Source organism: Schistocerca americana, chromosome 7 (genome assembly GCF_021461395.2).
Source record: "Schistocerca americana isolate TAMUIC-IGC-003095 chromosome 7, iqSchAmer2.1, whole genome shotgun sequence".
In the NCBI taxonomy this organism is placed as follows: Eukaryota; Metazoa; Arthropoda; class Insecta; order Orthoptera; family Acrididae; genus Schistocerca; species Schistocerca americana.
Window position 1 is genome coordinate 145,726,146 of NC_060125.1, and position 21,579 is coordinate 145,747,724.

Here is a 21,579-nt window from a genome sequence, read left to right on the forward strand (position 1 = left end):
TGCAGGAAGCATATCCTGCAAAACACCTCCATTTGGATTTAAATCATTTTCCGTGTGGCTAGCAGTATTGTTACCATTGTGGACAGGCATAGGGTTCAAGCGTCATCTCCGACCATGACAGCGCTTCATTAGTTTTGTCCTGAACCAACTAATCACACTAAAAAGGAGGGTTAGCCCTATTAGTGCTTTGTTCTTTTCATCACCTTTTACGACTGGCAGAACATACTGGAGGCCTTTTCTTTTCCCGGGCCTCCGCGGGTTTTATTATTATTATTATTATTATTATTATTATTATTATTATACAAGGCATGTTTTATTGAATTTGCTGACTGTCTAGCGCAGTTATTTCCTTGTGTTGTATAGTTATCTTATTGACAAGTTGAAAAATTTTCCGATGGCATTGTTCACATATTGTTTGTTTGAGATGTTTCTTTTTGGATATAAGACTCAATGTCCAGTGTTAAAGCATCATAAGTCATTATTAGCTTCAAACACTAAACATTCAATTAGTAACTGGTGTTGCTTCAATTATTTAAGAATCATTTATTAAAATGAAGCAGTAGAAAAATCTAGCATAGAACAACAAGAGGCATTGAGTGGCAGACAGGCACATTAAGCATGACTGCTAGATACTATGAGCTATAACACTTAACCTTCCATCAGATGTAGACAAAAAACACACACATTCACAACTGCATAATACACACAGGGGCACTGTAGGATCTGGGTGATGACTTGACTGCAACAGCATCTGTGGTGAACAACAATCTTTGTGGGAGCGAGTGGAGGGGGTACAGAAGTGCCATGAGGTGGAGAGGAGGAGGAATGCTGGGTGGGGTAGGGTTGGTGGGAGATGCTAGTGCTGCCTGTGGGAGAGTGCAGGGACATGACAGGGACAGGACGGTGGTCTGTTAGTTGTAGAATTTGGGAGCTGTGTTAAAGGGGAAAAGGAGAGAGGAAAGAAGCAGAGGTGGGTAAAGGACTATGTAGGTGTGCTGGTGGGTTACAAGATGTGTGTAGGTCTGGAGTGGGAGCAGGGAAGGGGATAGAGGCAGGTGTAAGACAGGGACTAGTGAAGGTTGAGGACAGGGGAGTTCAGGAATGAAGTATATATATATATATATATTACAGGGAGAGGTTCCACCCACACAATTCAGAAAGCTGCTGTTGTGAGGAAGAATCCAGATGGCAGTGTGTGTGTGAAGCAGTCACTGCAGTAAAGCACATTGTGTTGCACAGCATGCTCACAATTTGGTGATCCACCTGTCTCTTGACTGCAGTTTGCCAGTGACCACTCATCTGGACAGAGAGCTTTTTGGTTGTCACATCAGTGTAGTATGTGCAGCTAAGTTGGTAGAGCACATGACTGCTTTCACAGCTTTGATGCAGTAGGAGGTGCCCATGGCAGAACTGGAGTAGTGGGAGGATGTGTGTAGGTCTTATATCTATGTCAACCTAATACAATCAAAGACTAGAGCAACACCACCTCTTGTCATGCACTAAAATGAGAAATAATCTCTCCACCATCCTCCCCATCCCTCCCACAGTGTTGCTCCATCATCTGCCCAAGTATTGCAGTATCCTTGTCAACACTTATTTCATCCCTGTTCCCATCCCTTTCCTCATATCAATTTAGTAGATCTAAATGAAAGACTTGCCCTTTACATCCTCTCATTACTGCCAGCTCCAGTCTTGTCACAGAAATCTCCTACCCTACCCACCTGTGAAAGAAGCCATGTGATCTACCAACTTAACAGAAATTATTGAGCAACATTTTACATTGTCTCTAAGTAACAAGCTGTTTTTCCATGCTAAAGGCAATGCCAAATAGTGACTGAGAGGCTGCTGGACCATCCAGTTACTGAGCATGCTCTGGAGCATTGTGTGCTTGACTTCAGTGGCTGCTTCATGGCCCATGCCATCTGGGTTCTTCACACTAACTACAGGTTTTCTAAATCATGTGGTTGGAAACACTCCCTATAAAGTATCCTCCATTCCTGTAACCCCTCTAGCCTTAACCTTCGTTAGTCCCAGTGCTACACATGCCTTCTACCTCACCAGCACACTTGCATAATCCTTTCCCCTTCTCTGCTTCTCTCCTCTCCCCTATTTCTCCTAAGAGCATCCACCCAGTGCTTTGCCTGATGGCTTACCATAATGTCCTCAGCATGTCTCTGCACAATTTCACAGGCAACAATCCCTACCTGCTTTCACTCCCCATACTTAACAACATTTCTCTTCTGTACCCCTACTGCCCACCACAGCAAAGACTGCTGCTCACCTGAGACACTGTTGCAGTCAGGACTTGGCACCCAGAGATGACAATAGCTGTGGCATGTTTTATGCATGTGTGAATGTGTGTGTGTTTATCTACGTCTGAGAAAGGACTTAGTCTGATAGCTAATAATATCTTGCAGTCCTTTTTAAATATGCCTGTCAGTACAGCCTCTATTTGGTGAGTAACAATCTATTGTTTTCATAAGTTCTGAGATAGATAGTGTAACAGAACATTTTGTTAAGGAATTTTGATCTTGATGGTCTTGTAGTGTACAAGTTAATGAATCTTTTCTTGTTTACAGGGACAACTGCGTGTAATGGAGACAGTGGTGGAGGGCTCACCTTCATACATGAACTCAATCCATTAGGACCTTCAAGTAAGCTTTATTTTGTGCAGGGCATTGTTAGCACAAGTGGAGGTTCTAGTCAAATTGGTACTTGCAACCTGGAGGACTATGTTGCATTTACAAAAGTATCAGAATTTAGAAGTTTTCTTGACAAGTATAGAGAGTATTAAACTATTAGATACTCAATTTTACTTTTAAAGACTATTGCTCCTTTATAATGTTAAGGGAATTGCAAGAACTACAGCTCTATAATAAAAGAAATCAGTTACTTTGTTTTTTATAACTACAACTCCACAGATAAGTTCTCTAAAAGTAAAATTTTCAGTTTACGAAGGAATGTCTTATTTATTGTTCTTAATGAGAAGCTAATTGGTTTGATCATTAATCTTGGGTTTGTAACTTGAAGCTTATGAAAGAATTTGAAATGTTACAAACTTTTGTTGGTTCATGTTCTAGAATTGTATGGAAACAAGCATACAAACTGTCAAGGTTGCTCATGCTGTGGGCTGCTGCTCAGTTGCCCAAGTGCTGAGATCAGTTAACATTCCTCATTGTATCCAATGATAGTATTTAATATCAGTGTAATAGTTAATTTTTTGTTATGAACAAAATGTCTTTTGACAAATACTACTTGCTGCCTCCGAAAATAAAAATGGTTGGATGCAAACATAAAAATCTTAAAAGTAGACCACAAGTAAAATACTTGCAAAGAATACATTCAGTTACAGTGAACCCCAACTCACCTGTCCTATCTGGTGATGACAGTGTTAATTCTCATAATAATTTTAGCAAACTTGGCTATTGGACTTTGATAATGAATGCAGGCTCTAGTTTGTGTTGTGATAAACAATCAGATAATTGAATTTTGTGATTAATAAAGAACACCACATAATAGTGTGAAGCTGAACACAACCTAAATTTAATGGTAAAAAGAGTTTAAGGCTCATTAATTAGCTTTCAGTAAAATAACTGAAGGCTATTGAATTAATTTTGTATATCACAGGAGGTGATGTAAAGCTCAATTTTTTTTAGATTTTTTAGATTCAGTTCAGATTACTAAAGTGGAATACACACATAAGATAACATTTTTTGTTGTATCATGAAAATATCATACCTTAACAAACAAACAATTATGAATTGTGAATGACTGAATATTAGATAATATGAAGTTGAAAAAGTGGAAGAATCAGAAGAAGAAGTGGGTTTTAACTCATTTTACAATTTGTTTTATAATACACAAAGAATCAGTTAGTGGAGCCAATAAGTAGCACTGAATCCCTACACTGATAACTGATATAGCTGCTTTAAGTGGCAGCCACTCAAAGCAAAGCTATTGCTGTAGCACCAAGTGTGCAGTCATAAGTATTTTAAATACATGTAAATAAAGTAACATTACACACTGAGGTGACCAAAGTCATGGGATACCTCCTAGTGTCATGTCTGACCTCCTATCACCTGGTGTTGTGCAGCACATCAATGTGGCATGGACTCAAGTGGCTGGAAGTCCCCTGCAGAAATTTTGAGCCATGCTGCCTCTATAGTCATTGATAATTGTGAAAGACATGCTGGTCCAGAATTTTGTGCATGAATTGACCTTTTGATTATGTCCCTAAATGTTCAATAGGATTCATGTCATACAATCTGGGTGGCCAAACAAACTGTTGCGGCCCCATGAAATGGTGCATTGTCAACCATAAAAATTCCATCTTTTGTGGGAACATAAAGTCCATGAATGGCTGCAAATGGTCTCCATGTAGCTGAACATAACAATTTCCAGTCAATGATCTGTTCAGCTGGAGCAGAGGATCCAGTCCATTCCATGTAAACAAAGCACACACCATTATGGGACCATCACCAGCATGCACACTGCCTTGCTGACAACTTAAATCCATAGCGCCATGGGGTTTGCACCACCCTCAAACACTACCATCAGTTTTTACCAACTGAAATCAGGACTCACCTGACCAGGTCACAATTTTCCAGTTATTCAGGGACCAACCAACACTTTCATGAGCCCAGGAGAGGCCCTGCAGGCAATGTCATGCTATTAGCCAAGGCATTTGTATCAGTCGTCTACTGCCCCAGCCCATTAACGCCAAATTTCAATACTCTGTCTGAATGGATACATTCATCTTAAGTCCCACTTGGATTTCTGAAGTTATTTGATGCAGTGTTGCTTGTCTGTTAGCACTGACATTTCTATGCAAACTCCACTACTCTGTCATTAAGTTAAGGCTGTCAGCTACTGTGTTGTCTGTGGTGAGAGCTAATGCCTGAAATTTGGCATTTCTGGTACACTTTTTACACTGTGGATCCTGGAATATTGAATTCCCTAATGACTTCCAAAATGGAATGTCCCATGTATCTAGTTATGGCTACAATTTCATGTTTACGGTCTGTTAATACCCATTTTGTGGCCATAATCACGTCAGAAAACTTTTCGCATGAGTCACCTGAGTACAAATGACAGCTCTGGCAATTCAGTTTTCCATTCAATTCAATTTTATACTTTTTGTACAAGATACTGCAGCCATCTGCACATGTACATATCACCATCTCATGACCTTGTCAGCGCAATATATTAAAGTGTATTGATTCAGAGCCGTAGAGTTCAATAAAAATGTAGAATGAAAAAATTACTTTACATCTACATCTGCTGCAGGTGGCCAAGTAGTTAATGAATGTATGAATAAAGGAACATTGCAAAAAATTTATAACCTCCATCCACAGTTTCAAATCAGAAGAACAGTTCAGCAGATTACACATCACTTAAGCTTGGTCTACACATAATGTTTTGTCATCAGTCTTCATGATCATACAAGACTGATGACAAGACTGATACAAATCATGCAGCTACACCGTTCAAGCTTCAGCCGAGTTTTTTGCTCAGTTGTTCCAAAATCATCATGGAGAAAACACTTCTAGTGGTGACAATTGCACTATGTGTTCTTAAACTGAACAAGAAGAGAAGGTCTGCACATCACTCATGATGGTCCCAAGATTGGTTATTGAAAAGAGGGACAATCTCCCATGTGAATCTTCTCTGAGAACTATGGCAGGGAACAGAAGACTGGCACAATTACTTATGTATGGACATAGAAACAGACTGTAAACTGTTCTTTTGTAACCTCAGAAATGGAAAAAGGAGACAGTGTTATGAGGGCAGCTATCAGCCACCATGAGAGACTCAGTTCTAAGGTTCTTAGCGACTGGCAGGAACTACAAGGACAAGGAATATATAACTATAATTTCAAAACAAGCTTTGAGCCACATCATACCAGGAAGCTGTGAAGCTACATATGATGTTCTGAAAAAGGAATATTTGAAGGTAAGTAAATGAAAGCTACAAATATTTTGCTTTTGGAAAGCAAAGAGTTTAATGAAAATAAATGAAGATTAGACAAAAATAGAATGACATTAACAGATTACAATTTTAAGCAAAAATTTTAAGTAAACATTAACTGCTTGAAAAATTAAATTAAAAAATAAAATTTTCAGGAAATATTTTATAGTTAGATTAGGGTCTGAATAATTTTAGGTACCACTCCTGAAATGTGCCAGGTAGTTAGAAATTCTTCGTAAGCTTGAGGAATTGCCTATATTTATTAAATTACTGTTTGAACTAGTAATGGGCTGAACAGTGTGACTGGGTTGTGAATTGCTCATTGCGCTACAGGGGAGATTAAACTGATAATTATAAGGAAAAAAAAACTGATGCATTAAACTCTGCACTCTGGAAGAACCACCATAGTTAGTTAACAACTGCACAACCTTTTGTCATTGCTTTCAGTTCAACTTAAAAAATATCATCATTAGTAAGCTTTCTCACAAAAACATGTTGGTTCCCTTTAAGATCACATAATTTATGTGCTATATACTTCTCATAAATATCAAATTCATCATCAGAATGAACAGCTTTCAATTTCTAACCAGCTAGTCTAAGTTCATCTGTAGTTGGCCCACTGCTTTTAAACTAATTTCTCTTTTTATTGACAGAAAATTGGTCACTGCACAGTGCTGTGTCACAGCTTGATACACTTCTTGTAGGTTCCACTCTTCCTTCTCCTGATGCTAGATAAGGGCAAAATTCAACATCTGTTGGTGATTCATCTTCATTTGCCAATCCTTGTTCCTCTTAATTAAAATAAAACAAATCTGTTTATTTTTTATGTTCCACAAAACAGAAGCAAAATAAAACATTTGTTTAACTTTCACTATTGTTTGACTGGTCCAGTCTGCCTTTGTTTTCAGTTTCCAAAGTCTGAAAAAGGATGGGCCGACACAGCTGAAGATTTCAACATGTAATGGCAGTTTCCCCATTGCTTTGGTGAAATTGATGGGGTGCATGTAAAAATCATACTACCAAAGCATAATGGATTGTATCATCTTAATTACACAAACACTCAAAGCATTGTACTTATGGCAATTGTCAATGCTAATAGTCAATTTATCTACTGTGATGTTGGAACAAAGGTCTGGTGGACAGGTCCTGCTTGGTGGCAATCATAGCATATGGTGCATTAGTCTAGGCCACCCAACACGGTAGCTGTTTTAGGTACTCCTTGTGTTCCCATGATGCATTGGTTGTAGTTGTGATCAGGCTCACCGTATTGATATGATGTGCTCATGAGGTGTGAAAACCCTGCACAGTTGCAGGTAGACACGTTTTGCCTGCTTGTTGAGTGATGGCATGTGGCAGGCATGGCCCAGAGCATAGCACAGCTATTGTGGATGTGGCGTCATCGTTATGACATGACGCGGGCTGCAGCACTGCTGTACCAAATGTGATTCACCTGGATAACATATGGTATTGCACGGAACGTAAAGTTCAGGCATAGACAATGGAAAAAATATGGTCTGGCACAGGAAGGTCACTTGTAGGACAGATTTGCCCACAATAACCTGTAAATATTGGTTCTCTGCTGTGGAAGGCGTCATATATAGTGAGGATTGTTTGTAAACAATTGCGGTATTCTGGCGGGTGTCCATAATTTGATACATTGCATAAGGAATTTTGATACATGCTGGGTCATTAGAATGAAAATGAGTGCAGTATAGTTCATTAACATTGTCACTGATTGATATAATAGTAGCTCTGGTTAGGTGGGGGGGGGGGGGGTGGAGATGGCAGCAGGCAGCCATTGTTCTTCGTGTATGATCACTGTTGATGTAGCATAGTTAATTAAGGGAGTGGCAGGCTTTGTCTCACCACCTTCACTGCTAACATCGTCTTTGATTCGCAATTTAGTGTGTTCGTCCGTTTGGCAAGAGGTAATGACACCCTGGTTTGGCAGTTGTTTAACCAATGGGAACACTGTTGACCATTCAAGAACCACAGTTGCACTGGTTATATCATCTGGGAATCAGCAAGAACACAAAATAGATGCACAAATAAATTGTCTGTAATGATGCCAGGTGATGAAGCACCCTCATGGGGTGCATTCTTTGTGGCATGAAGTTTGTATCCCATAGTGATTGGCAGCATGCAAGCATGAGTATAACTTGGTGTTTCACAGTGCGGTTAAAAGAAAATAACAGGGTCACCACTGCAGGTAGAGGGTAATTAGGACGATAAATAATCACTCACATTCTGGTCACGTATTATGAATACTTTTATTCTTGCAGCATAAACACAATGCGTGTAGCATAGAGCCTGTACTACAGAGAACTGATCTGACAGAGCTACAGTTGTTCTTGTTGAGGTAGGGTAGCAATATTACTGAGGAGTAGAGCCAGTGGTTCTACGTCCCCATAAGTTACAATGAGGCTCTCGAGTATTTTCAGCAAATGAAAATAATATGTGGCATATTTAGTAACGAAATGCAGTCAAAATTAATCTCTGTAGCGGTTTTTTCTTTTTTTTCCTAGTTAGTGCCTGGATGTTTAAAGCAAAATAAGTAAATTTTTACAATGTGACATGTAAACACCCATTTGAAGTGCACCATTTCACATAAATTTTATAAAGGAATAGTGTAAAACACAGGTACATTAATGATAGAGATCAGTAAATTTTACTTTGAAGCTCAACATCGTTTTTGGAGGAGAAGTACTTAAAAGCTCAGATTTCATTGTTTGTGGATCAGATTGAATCCCAGATCACATCAGATTGAATCCCAGATCACATGGAAAATGATGCTATTTGCAACAAATTTCAAATAGTATCACTTAAAGCCAATCACACCAAAATCTTTTTTAATGGAATTAATGACATACAAATTATCAAATAAATGGTCTAGGAGCTTGATGTTTGTGCTGAAGCAACAGCACAGCAGTCAGTAATGTCTCTACGTATGAGTCAGTACTCAGCACACAGGGTAGGCACTGAGCAGCAGGCAGACCATATGAACAGAAAAAATGTAGTGCAGCAAACTCTGTAATTTCAAGAATGTCCAAATGGTCCAACAAAATTTTACTTATCTTATGTCATGCTGATCTTCTCCATGTTGAAGTGCATCTCAGTTTTCCCAGGATTCTCATTTGATCTGTGCAGATTATGTTTATATGCACTACTTTACTTGGGATAAAAACACTGGCCATAAAATTATGTTGCTTATGGTTACTTATTCTCTGGTAGATTAACTTCTGCATAGTGTGATAATACATCACACATTGCATGATAATGTTGTGCAGTACTTAATCATGACTTTACATCCATGTCTGCTCATTAGCACATCCAAACAGATTCTGATTTGTCAAGAAGAAATGCCCCATAATGGTGGAATAACCACCCACACTAATTGAATGATTACATTTTAGATCCTTATGCAGATGATTAAAACAGAACAATATTAATGATAACAACATATCAGATGTTATAGTTTTCCATTAGCTAGTTCCACATTTGTGTAATCACTTTTTTATGTGGTAATGTAATTCTCTGAGGGATGAAGTAGTGAAGGCAGCAGAGGATCAAATAGGTATAAAGACGAGGGCTAGTAGAAATCCTTGGGTAACAGAAGAAATATTGATTTTAATTGATGAAAGGAGAAAATATAAAAACGCAGTAAATGAAGCAGGCAAACAGGAATACAAACGTCTCAAAAATGAGATCGACAGGAAGTGCAAAATGGCTAAGCAGGGATGGCTAGAGGACAAATGTAAGGATGTAGAGGCTTACCTCACTAGGGGCAAGATAGATACTGCCTACAGGAAAATTAAAGAGACCTTTGGAGAAAAGAGAGCCACTTGTATGAATATCAAGAGCTCAGATGGAAACCCAGTTCTTAGCAAAGAAGGGAAAGCAGAAAGGTGGAAGGAGTATATAGAGGGTCTATACAAGGACAGTGTACTTGAGGACAATATTACAGAAATGGAAGAGGATGTAGATGAAGATAAAATGAGAGATACGATACTGCATGAAGAGTTTTACAGAGCACTGAAAGACCTGAGTCGAAACAAGGCTCCGGGAGTAGACAACATTCCATCGGAACTACTGGCGGCATTCGGAGAGCCAGTCCTGACAAAACTCTACCATCTGGTGAGCAAGATGTATGAGACAGGTGAAATACCCTCAGACTTCAGGAAGAATATAATAATTCCAATCCCAAAGAAAGCAGGTGTTGCCGGCCGTTGTGGCCGAGCGGTTCTAGGCTCTACAGTCTGGAACTGCGCGACCGCTATGGTCGCAGGTTCGAATCCTGCCTCAGGCATGGATGTGTGTGATGTCCTTAGATTAGTTAGGTTTAAGTAGTTCTAAGTTTTAGGGGACTAATGACCTCAGATGTCAAGTGCAATAGGGCTCAGAGCCATTTTTAAAGCAGGTGTTGACAGATGTGTAAATTACCAAACTATCAGTTTAATAAGTCACAGCTGCAAAATACTAACACAAATTCTTTACAGACGAATGGAAAAACTGGTAGAAGCCGACATCGGGGAAGATCAGTTTGGATTCCGTAGAAATGTTGGAACACGTGAGGCAATACTGACCCTACGACTTATCTTAGAAAATAGATCAAGGAAAGGCAAACCTATGTTTCTAGCATTTGTAGACTTAGAGAAAGCTTTTGAAAATGTTGACTAGAATACTCTCTTTCAAATTCTGAAGGTGGCAGGGGTAAAATACAGGGAGCGAAAGGCTATTTACAATTTGTTCAGAAACCAGATGGCAGTTATAAGAGTCGAGGGGCATGAAAGGGAAGCAGCGGTTGGGAAGGGAGTGAGACAGGGTTGTGGCCTATCCCTGATGTTATTCAATCTGTATATTGAGCAAGCAGTAAAGGAAACGAAAGAAAAATTCAGAGTTGGTATTAAAATCCGTGGAGAAGAAATAAAAACTTTGAGGTTCGCCGATGACATTGTAATTCTGTCAGAGACAGCAAAGGACTTGGAAGAGCAATTGAACGGAATGGATAGTGTCTTGAAAGGAGGATATAAGATGAACATCAACAAAAGCCAAACGAGGATAATGGAACGTGGTCGAATTAAGTCGGGTGATGCTGAGGGAATTAGATTAGGAAATGAGACACTTAAAGTATTAAAGGAGTTTTGCTATTTGGGGAGCAAAATAACTGATGATGGTCAAAGTAGAGAGGATATAAAATGTAGACTGGCTATGGCAAGGAAGGCGTTTCAGAAGAAGAGAAATTTGTTAACATTGAGTATAGATTTAAGTGTCAGGAAGTCGTTTCTGAAAGTATTTGTATGGAGTGCAGCCATGAATGGAAGTGAAACATGGGCGATAAATAGTTTGGACAAGAAGAGAATGGAAGCTTTCAAAATGTGGTGCTACAGAAGAATGCTGAAGATTAGATGGGTAGATCACATGACTAATGAGGAGGTATTGAATAGAATTGGGGAGAAGAGGAGTTTGTGGCACAACTTGACAAGAAGAAGGGACCGGTTGGTAGGACATGTTCTGAGGCATCAAGGTATCACAAATTTAGCATTGGAAGGCAGCGTGGAAGGTAAAAATTGTAGAGGGCGACCACGAGATGAATGCACTAAACAGATTCAGAAGGGTGTAGGTTGCAGTAAGTACTGGGAGATGAAGAAGCTTGCACAGGATAGAGTAGCATAGAGAGCTGCATCAAACCAGTCTCAGGACTCAAGACCACAACAACAACAACAACAACAACAACAACAACGTAATTCATAGGTTTCGCTTTTACAAGTACAGGTAATCTGAACTCAGAAGTTCTTCCATAAATTCTCTCGTCAGATTTGTATTTTAGGTATGCTTTTCTCTAGAAGAGGTTTTTCAAAAGTTGGGTATTATTTTAATGGCACAAAAATGCCAAAGGAATAATGGTGTTAAAATTTTGCAATTGGGGTTTGTTTTGGAATTCTGAAATACAACACAGTTCACACATTTCTGCTGTGATTTGCAACATAAATAACAGAATGGCACATCAATCAATGATGTATTTTTTGGTCCAAGTTCTTTACAAATGTTATAAGTGTAGTACACTGTCCAAAAGAACAAGCCACAAGAATAATCCAGTTTAGCAGCATACAGTTTGATATTTAGGTAATGTTAAGTGCACAGTATTGTGAGCAAAGGCAAGAAGGCCTGAGTACCTGCAGCAGCTACAGACATATAGGGCTGTAGTGAAGCCTGGTGCAGGTGGTGCTAAGGCAGAGCACCTACAGACTTGCTGCATGGCAGATTTACAGTAGTCCCTCTTTTTGTCGGATGAGCCCCATACTAGTGGGAAACAGAATAAGCAATAAGTAGACAAGTCATAACTGCAACCAGCGTGCAGCATTGACATCGATGGTTTTTGATAAAGAGGGGCAGGGGGGAAGAGGGGGTAGCAAGTTACCACAGTCCATCCCCCTTTCAGGGGAGAAGAGCAGTATTGTGTGGTGCAGCACGGTACCTAGTGGGTACGCTAGACAAGAGCGATATCCGTGAAAGTTCCAAAGAGGCATGCAGTCTTGATCAGCTCCTTGTTGGCCTGCATGGAGGCATACAGCCAAAAGAAGCCTGCATGGTAGTGGCACCTTAGTTGCAGCAAAGTGTAAGAGGCTGCTGGAGGGCTCTATATTTTCACATCTGGCTCAAAAGGGTGAAGGCACCCCAGCTCGAGGTGCTGTTCAGAAAGGTGTGGCAGTGTCCCTGTTGTGGTGCCACAGACATCTGGTCATCATTGGTTGGCCTAGAAAAGGTCAGTGATGAGCGTACAGCTGACGGAAGTGTGCTGGGTTATGGATAAGGAGGAAAGAAAGTCTTTTGAGTGGGAGTAGGAAAAGCAGACGTGGGGAAGTAGAGGAATGTCACCACAAGGAGCTCCCTGGAACATGACTGGGGATGGATGACTTGTCTTCCCAACACACTTAAAAAATTTGATTTTGATGATGGATCATTATCCTGTCATCTGCACCCATTGTTAACATATGGCATTTCCTCTAATGCCAGATTACCACTAGGATCCATTTGTTCTGGCTCCTGAAGACCTATTCGCATACTCAGGATCCCAGCAAGAAGTGTGGAAACAATGGAGTGGACAGCACAACTGAATCCACAGCAGGAGTGAGTGTGGTTGGTGACCATGAAGGAGCTCCGCTGCACTTTTCTCTAGAATTGGTGTAGCACTGTATGAACATGATAAAAGTGTTAAAGTGTCATCTGTAGATTAATCATTGACCTATTTCTTCATCTGTTTTTTGAAAGTGTGCATAAGTCTCTCAGCTTCGCTTTTGGATTGGGGTGTAAATGTGGTGATGTGATGTGTTGAATGCCACCTGCTGGCAGATAGTGTCAAAAAGCTGTGCCCAGAATTGTGTCCCATTATCTGATACAGTCATGCAGAAAAGATCTTCTTTGGTGAAGATTCTAGTGAGTGCCTTGATAGTGGCCTTCACACTGGTGGAAAGGCTATAAACAGTCTCAGAAAGGGGCTGTGAAATCGAGATTAAGTCTCTCCGTAGGTTGCAAGGTGAGATGCACCAGTGACGTGCCACTTGCTGAGCTTCACATTTTCACATTTATGACAATTCCAGCTGAGGTGCTCAATCTGCCTGTCAATGATGGGCTTATAGACACATCACCTGGCTAGGATCTTTGTATGAGATACCCCCCAATGTCCATGGTGTAAGAGACACAGAATATATGGCCAAAGGGGTTCTGGAAGGGCCATGTGTGGACAGCTGTGCTCTGTTGTTAACAAAATTATTTCATCCACAAGAACAATCATATGATGGAGGTGAAAATGGTGCTGTAAGTCATTTGAGTTCTGACCAAGGATCTGGCCTAGCCATCCCCATAGGAAGTAGTGGCACACTTACTGTAATGTTGCTTCCTTGCCCATGACACCTGCAATACAGGATCTGGTGATGGGAAAGTGGTAGATGGCTTGCTGGGCTTCATCATCTAAGTAGAAACAAAATACCTCATCTTGATTGAATGCCACATTGGGGCACATGGGGAAGCATGAAAGGGCATCAGCATTTGCATGCTGAATAGTGTTTTGGTAATCAATCTCATTGTTATATCTGCTTAGAAAAGGAGCCCATCACTGAAGTGTATAGGCTGTTCAGCTTATGATCAGTGGTTAAATGGACTTTGCCTCCATAGAGAAAAAGTGGAACTTTTTTTAATGCAAACATGATTTCAGTACTTCCTCTTCATCTAGGAGCACTTATTGTGGGCAGTGTTGAACATTTTTGAAGCATAAGGAATTCACAGATGAGATCTCAGCATTACAGTGTGCTACATGGCACCCAATACCTGTTCAGACACATCAAGAGCCTCCACCAACTGCTCTCCCAGCTAGAAAATGGAGAGCCAAGGTATGAAGAGTAAGGGCTGTTAAAGGATCAGGAATGCCTGTTCGCAGTCTACCAGGTAGGTTATCTGGGTGCTGCAACATAATTGTTAGAACAATTTGTGTAGCGTGATTCTTCAGCCATGTTATTAAACAGAATATGTTAGCCTTGGATAGTATAAGAAAAAAACTTACTGCAATTGATAGTTTTTATTAAGGTATATATATATATATATATATATATATATATATATATATATATATATATATATATATATATATATATATATATAAAAAAATAGAAGGAAACATTCCACGTGGGAAAAATTATATATAAAATCAAAGATGAGGTGACTTACTGAACGAAAGCGCTGGCAGGTCGATAGACACACAAACATACACACAAAATTCAAGCTTTCGCAACAAACTGTTGCCTCATCAGGAAAGAGGGAAGGAGAGGGGAAGACGAAAGGAAGTGGGTTTTAAGGGAGAGGGTAAGGAGTCATTCCAATCCCGGGTAAGTCTTTCCGCTCCCGGGATTGGAATGACTCCTTACCCTCTCCCTTAAAACCCATTTCCTTTCGTCTTCCCCTCTCCTTCCCTCTTTCCTGATGAGGCAACAGTTTGTTGCGAAAGCTTGAATTTTGTGTGTATGTTTGTGTTTGTTTGTGTGTCTATCGACCTGCCAGCGCTTTCGTTCGGTAAGTCACCTCATCTTTGATTTTTTTATATATATATATATATATATATATATATATATATATATATATATATATATATATATATATATATATATATATATATATATATATATATATATATATATATATATATATATATGAAAGAAGAGAACTGACAAGACTATGAAGACCTCAAAAGGCAGGATTCTGAAGAACACAAATGCTCAATCTATGTTTGTATTTTTTCCCTTTACTCATTGTCATTAAATCGTTACTGTATCCAATATGAATACAATGTAAGACACTAAAGTGGGGATGGTGGGGAGGGGAACAAAAAATGAAAAGCCCTTACACAGCTACTTTTACTTTCTTCTGTTGCAGTGAGCTATCAGACCATATTCTGTAAGACACAGATTAACTGATAATTTCATATTTGTTGATTGCTGTTGACACTTTGAGCTTCAGCTTTAACCTCAGTGCGGAATATGTCCCTCAATGGTTGATGCTGGTAATCAACATGGCATGGTAATTGCTGTGGCACGCACAGCCATGCAAATACAATGGGCGGCTACCCCTGCAGAATGAGCTGCACCTGCAACATAGTTCTGGCACATTCTGCCAGCCAGCACTAGAGGCGTTGCCCGCCAAACATGAGAGCAGCCACGGAATACGCACGCGTGCGACCCACCCCTTTTTTCGACGCGGATGGTAATACGATGACATCACCATCCTCCAATAGGGTATCGCCAATGGCCACCAATCCTCATGACAGAATCCACGGAGGAAGACTAGAGCCACCAGGTTAATTAGCTGGCAGGAAAGCAAACAGGCATCTTTAGACCTGCCACAGACTGCCATCAGGAGAAAACATTGTTGCAGCCGGATCAACCAGGTGCCCGTCTTCAATACGCAAGTCTTCAACCCGGAAGCGGCACCCGTCTAACTCCTCGGCATCCATGGGAGAGCGTCAAGAGAGCACTACCAAGGAATGTAAAATCAGTTTAGTTATAAAAGTCAATTTTATTGAGGTTGTATATTCGTATTTCGATACTAAATTTTTGGGCAGGAGAGAAGCCTTTTTATTTTCCCAAGAAGGTTATCTGTTGTAAAATTAAGTGATGTCCTGGCTACACCTAATAAAGCAAATTTCATTATCATGTGGGTGTTGATCAGTGTATATAACAGTAATGACAAGCACAATTTTAATTTCAGAACAGAAACCACTGTGTGTTACAGACAAAACAACTTAAAGTGAAATTACAGTCCATGCTGACCATTAACAGGCACTGGTGGTAGTGAATTTTGCTAGTTCCTTTAAAAGTACAGATACAGAAGGTTTTACTAGTGAAATGTGTAAAGTGAACAGTACAAGAGAAGAAAACATCAGATAAAGTGTGTGGTATAAAAAAATGGAAACAAAAAGAGAATTTACTGACAAGTCAACAGTGTTGTCAGAGACTGTGAAGTAATCATAACAACAAAAAGGTTTGCCTTTGTTTGAGCTGGTTTCCTGTTAGAGGAGTGGTACTCTGTAGATTAGTGGCTGCTTTCCTCCTCTTTAACATTCTGTCTATGATGGATTGGGCTTGGGATGGTGGTGAGATTGCCTTCCTTCTTTGGATGCAGAGCCGGATGCTCATGCACAGCCTTAACTATATATCTCATCTTGTTTTTTTATTGATAATTGAACTGATGCCCATTACATTTTTAGCCTTTTTGCTTGTTCTGTCCTGGATCTCTTAACGAGGAGGCATCTTCTACTCTGCAGCCGTCTTCACTGTTGAGTGGATTGGTTGGCGTTGTAATTGGGTTGGGTTTCTCTTAGCATGGCTGAGCAAAAAGAGACCATTTGTCTGCTCTAACCTACATAACAATCCAATCCACATACTTTTAATACTCAGTATATGGACTTCCAGCTTTGGTACAAGTATTCTCTTAAGTGCATTGCTTTTACCTCTCCTACATACTTTCCCCATCCTGAGCACATTCCTGGCGATTGCTGTTGCCTCCAAATGAACAACTCACTACTTGCTCCCTTACCCCCAGTCAGCTAACTAGTTGTCAACTGCACTTGTGAAATGGTTCAAATGGCTCTGAACACTATGCAGCTTAACTTCTGAGGTCATCAGTAGTCTAGAACTTAGAACTAATTAAACCTAACTAACCTAAGGACATCACACACATCCATGCCCGAGGCAGGATTCAAACCTGCAACCATAGTGGTTGCTCGGTTCCAGACTGTAGTGCCTAGAACCACACGGCCAACACTAGTGAAATAATGGAATGCCATACTATGAGAACTCCTTACTAACTTTGTAGCCAGCATGGAAGCACTTTGCAGAGCATTCACAGTCAACTGTGGTGATCACACACACTATTAAGGGCTATATCCCATCTTTTGTAACATCCAGGGACCCATAATGAATCCACGTGACTTCAACATAATTATTGTCTTTGAATAAAAGTGTCATTTCTGTGCGTCTCATTGCATAATTCTTTCACAAGGTGAGTGTGTGTACGCATCATGACCGATTTTGTCCATATTTCTGGTATGTGCAGGGATCTGGTCAGTAATGAAAATGACAAAAGTGGTGTAGCAGTTCCTCCTGCTTTATTTATCTTGTCGTTTGTTTGTCCTTGGTGTCAACGTACTGCGTCACTACACTGGCTGAAAAATGGGGTTTGTAATTTGGACACTGACTACTGTAAATAATGTAGCTGACATATGCACGGTTGCGTTGCACTGTCTCATTCACTTCCACTGTTTACACAACCCCCCCAATAATACACAGTTATATGTGTATGGCCAGTGCATTATTGTTTAAATTTTCCATAAGCCTCATTAATAGTTTGCAGGCAAACCTCCACGTACTGCTACAATAGTTTTCTGTTGAATATCTACAAGCAGTAGAAACATAACCACATAGTTGACAGTCCTTCAAATAAACTGAACAGTTACTGTCATTTCTTTAACACACGGCCTATTTCACTGTTAAGCGGATGCATTGTTGTCGTTCTAAGCAACACAGGTTCCTCGTCTGAAACTTGGCCATGAACTGAATGTCTTGTGACCAAAAATTGGGCCCTTATATATCCTCGCAATAATAGGTGCTGAAACTGCACATTGTGCTAAGTTACATTTACAGAAATTTCAATTTAAACTTAACTCATTAAATTAACAGAATACGTCGATAAATTGTCTTTTTAACAGTTTCTTCCACTACAAGGGTTAAGCCAAATTATTTGTTTAAATAATGAAATTAACATATATAGTTATGCAAACAATACTTTTGACAAAACTGTTAATTACTTTGGAATTAATTAAGGGCTGTCTTTGCCAACATGTCTTCGAATAGATCCAAATAGGTCCTTTAAAATTACTAATAGTTGTTTCTCCAAATGTTTATACTTAATGCAGAATTTACATTTGCTTACATATCAACAATAGGATTTCAGTTATGAAACAACTACTGATTTCACCATATAATGAAAGACACTAACTAGTAATAGTCAAAATAAATTAGAAAATCAATTACATACATAAAACTAATCACAAAATTAGATCTGGTTCTTTAAAACTGAGGGCCAATCTTTCTCTATTATGCAAATGTAGATTATATTCATGAATGCTGATGATAAATTGTTAAAATTAAAAAAAAATAATTTTAAGGAGGCAGATGGCAAAACAAGAAGAGAATTAAAATTATTGCAGCTTGCTTCATCACATCGGGAGCACCAGGCGGCTAAGTGTTCAGAAAAATACAGCATTTTTCACATGGGAAAGGTGAGGCATCAGGAATTTCTGTCAGTGCAGTTTTCAACCAGAGGTTGGTGCAGTAGAAAGATGAGAGAAGGTAATGCAAGGGTGATGGGGCTAAGTCCCTATGCGTTGGAATGTTTACTTTTTAAAATTTTCTATTTTTACATTACTTACACTGTAAATAAACCAAGATATGGACAAAGTAACCCACTCATATACAGTGAAATATGGGAAAACATTGCCAATAGTCTACGTATGCCTACAAGAGAGCACGGACTCATTTAGACCGACAATTTAGAAAATGGTGGATGAGTACACAGTTAAATGTGGGAATGTCTTCATCACTTCATCTTTTAGTTTACTGTAGAAAATGCAAACAAAGCCTGTACTTTATGATGAGATTTTTCAAGATGAAAGATTGCTGTTGTAAAGTATTCATGTGTTTCCCCAAAATGCACTCCCCTAGTTCAAATCTGTGATATTTATTTTTATCATCAGGTAAATAATTCAGTCAGAAAGGTTCAAAACTGCTCTTATCTCATCAAGAGAGAACTCCAGCAGCTAGGACCAGAAGGCAGGCCAGAGCTGGCGGTCATGTGTGCGTGATGTGTGCTTGCTTGTGTGTATGAATGGTGTGAGTGTCTCTTTTGCTGATGAAGGCTGTAGCTGAAAGCTTTATGTAAATGTATTTTTAATGTGCGACTCTGTGGCTTAATGAGTCTTCTTTATGGTAAGTAGCAATCTATCTTTTCCTACATTGTTGTTAAGCCAACCATGTAATCCTAAAATGCGGCATTTGTAACGTGTGCAAGGTACCAAGAAAATTACTGGTTTCTTTGTTTTTATGATGAATATCACCACAGTATGTGTAAAGAATTAACTGTAAAATAATAAAAGTATCTATCAATTGAAGAATAAAGGAGAACTGTCATTCTGATGTGTCAAATCAGTACAGCGATACACACTACGATCTGTCTTTGAGCTACATAACAGATGTCCACCCTGACCTGTGAGATCTGTATCACCTACAATTTTAAATGAAGGTGTGTAGTGAAAACTTTATGAGTGTAATACAGAAGTGTTATTGCAAAAACTGATTACATCATTTTAATAGCCTGAATAGATCGAAGCACTCTTTTAGTGCCCACCCACAGTAAAAGGGGAAGACATCACATGTTGTAGTATAGTGACACTAAATAGGATATCCACTACAGCAAATAAAGAGTGGCAACCACAAGATATTTGTAGCCTAAGTTAAAATTTGGCACACACATCAGCTTGCTGACAGATCACGCATGGAGTTCTGGTGGTTTCTGGTGACTAGAGGGGGCAGGGTGGTACTGGTATGCCAGACTTTCACTCCCACTCTATTATTGAGATGGTGGAAATACAAGTGTGTCTAAATTTACCCCAAAATTCTCCCCTTAGCTTGAACATGTGATATTTTTACATGTTTATTATGTACATCAATATTGTATTCATATAATATTAATTTATAGTTCAATAAATTTGCCTGATATTCCTTTTAACAATCATGTACTTAATCCATAGCTCTCCTTTTACTGTAATTATAAAACTTGAGCCTTTTTCAAAATGTAAAATTCACAAAGACAAGAATTTTTCTGTTTTCTGTTCCCTTTTCCAGCCATAAGTTCTAAGTGTGCATGACCCATGCATATTCTTTTGTTTGCTCTTACTTTGCTTACTACTTTTTCTAAATATGTATTTATTGCTTGCTTATTACAATCTGGAGGAACTCTGGGTAAATAAACATGCTCTTTTTGACCCTTTTAACTTCACACAACACTTAACAATGCAAGTGGAAAAGAGAATTCAAACTTACCAGAATCATCTCTACAAAATGTGTGACTTTTGTCATGATATTGCCCTTTTCCTTTTAGGCACAGTACCTATACCTTACATACAGGTTGATATTATGAATGCATTCCCTCCTTCTGTTTTGGTAGGTATGCCCCTTTAAACAAATTCCTAATATACTATGGTAGAGGTCAGTCCCCTTCTTGGTGCCCCTGCCAGCACAATATAGGTCAGCAATTCTTGGGTCTGCCTACCTGCCCTTTTCCATTCAATCAATGCTGGGTGCACCCTCCTTCTCCTTCCTGAGTAGTATACATCTTTATGTACACTATAATTCAAAACTATCTCCTAGAAAAACTAAAACTCTACTTTACCCCTCCCACTCGCTTCTCAATACTTTCTTTAACCCCTTAGAGTCCTCCCTTACTCTTCCAGTCCTAAGTTTCCAATAGACACCACACTTGGAAATATTATTTAATATATACTCTTACTTATACTCTACTTCTCCCACTATCCTACAATTTGTCAGAATAGTTGTTAGACTGACATCAAATCCAAATATCTTTCTGTACACTTAGGTATACCATGTAGCATAATGAACCACAACGTGTACCATCATAACAATCATGAATACTTCTAGTTCTTATGTACATAAATATATTCCAGTACATACCTGTATGTGATGTGGAACCATCACCTCACATAACCATGTGTGCATACCCATCATTATGTGCACAATTTTCTCCCCTCCAACACATGATGGTTCTCACATTGTCTCTTCTGTTTGTGTCTTTGTGTTTCATTGTGTGTATGTGTATGGGTAGTTGTGCAGCCTGATTCTTCAGCCTGCTTACGTAAAATAAGTTGAAGTTTATAGAAAAGCACAGAAATTGAGGACGACTTCAGCGATAGAGGAAGAGGAAGAGATAGACCGGTACTCAAATGAGAAGTAAGGAAGGAAAAAATAGAAATGATTGCTAAGATCAAAGAAG

At 39.3% G+C, this 21,579-nt stretch overlaps 1 protein-coding gene across 1 annotated transcript in view; it reads left to right on the forward strand.

Annotated features, from left to right (window-relative positions):
* The window catches only part of LOC124622014 (modular serine protease-like), a 276,840-nt gene extending 273,320 nt beyond the window's left edge, over positions 1 to 3,520 (forward strand). Inside the window, exon 12 of the mRNA XM_047147565.1 lies at positions 2,580 to 3,520. Within this exon, the coding sequence (XP_047003521.1) occupies positions 2,580 to 2,794 (215 nt within the window). The 3' untranslated portion in view covers positions 2,795 to 3,520. The remainder of the gene's footprint in view (positions 1 to 2,579) is intronic.
* The last annotated feature ends 18,059 nt before the right edge of the window (positions 3,521 to 21,579 follow it).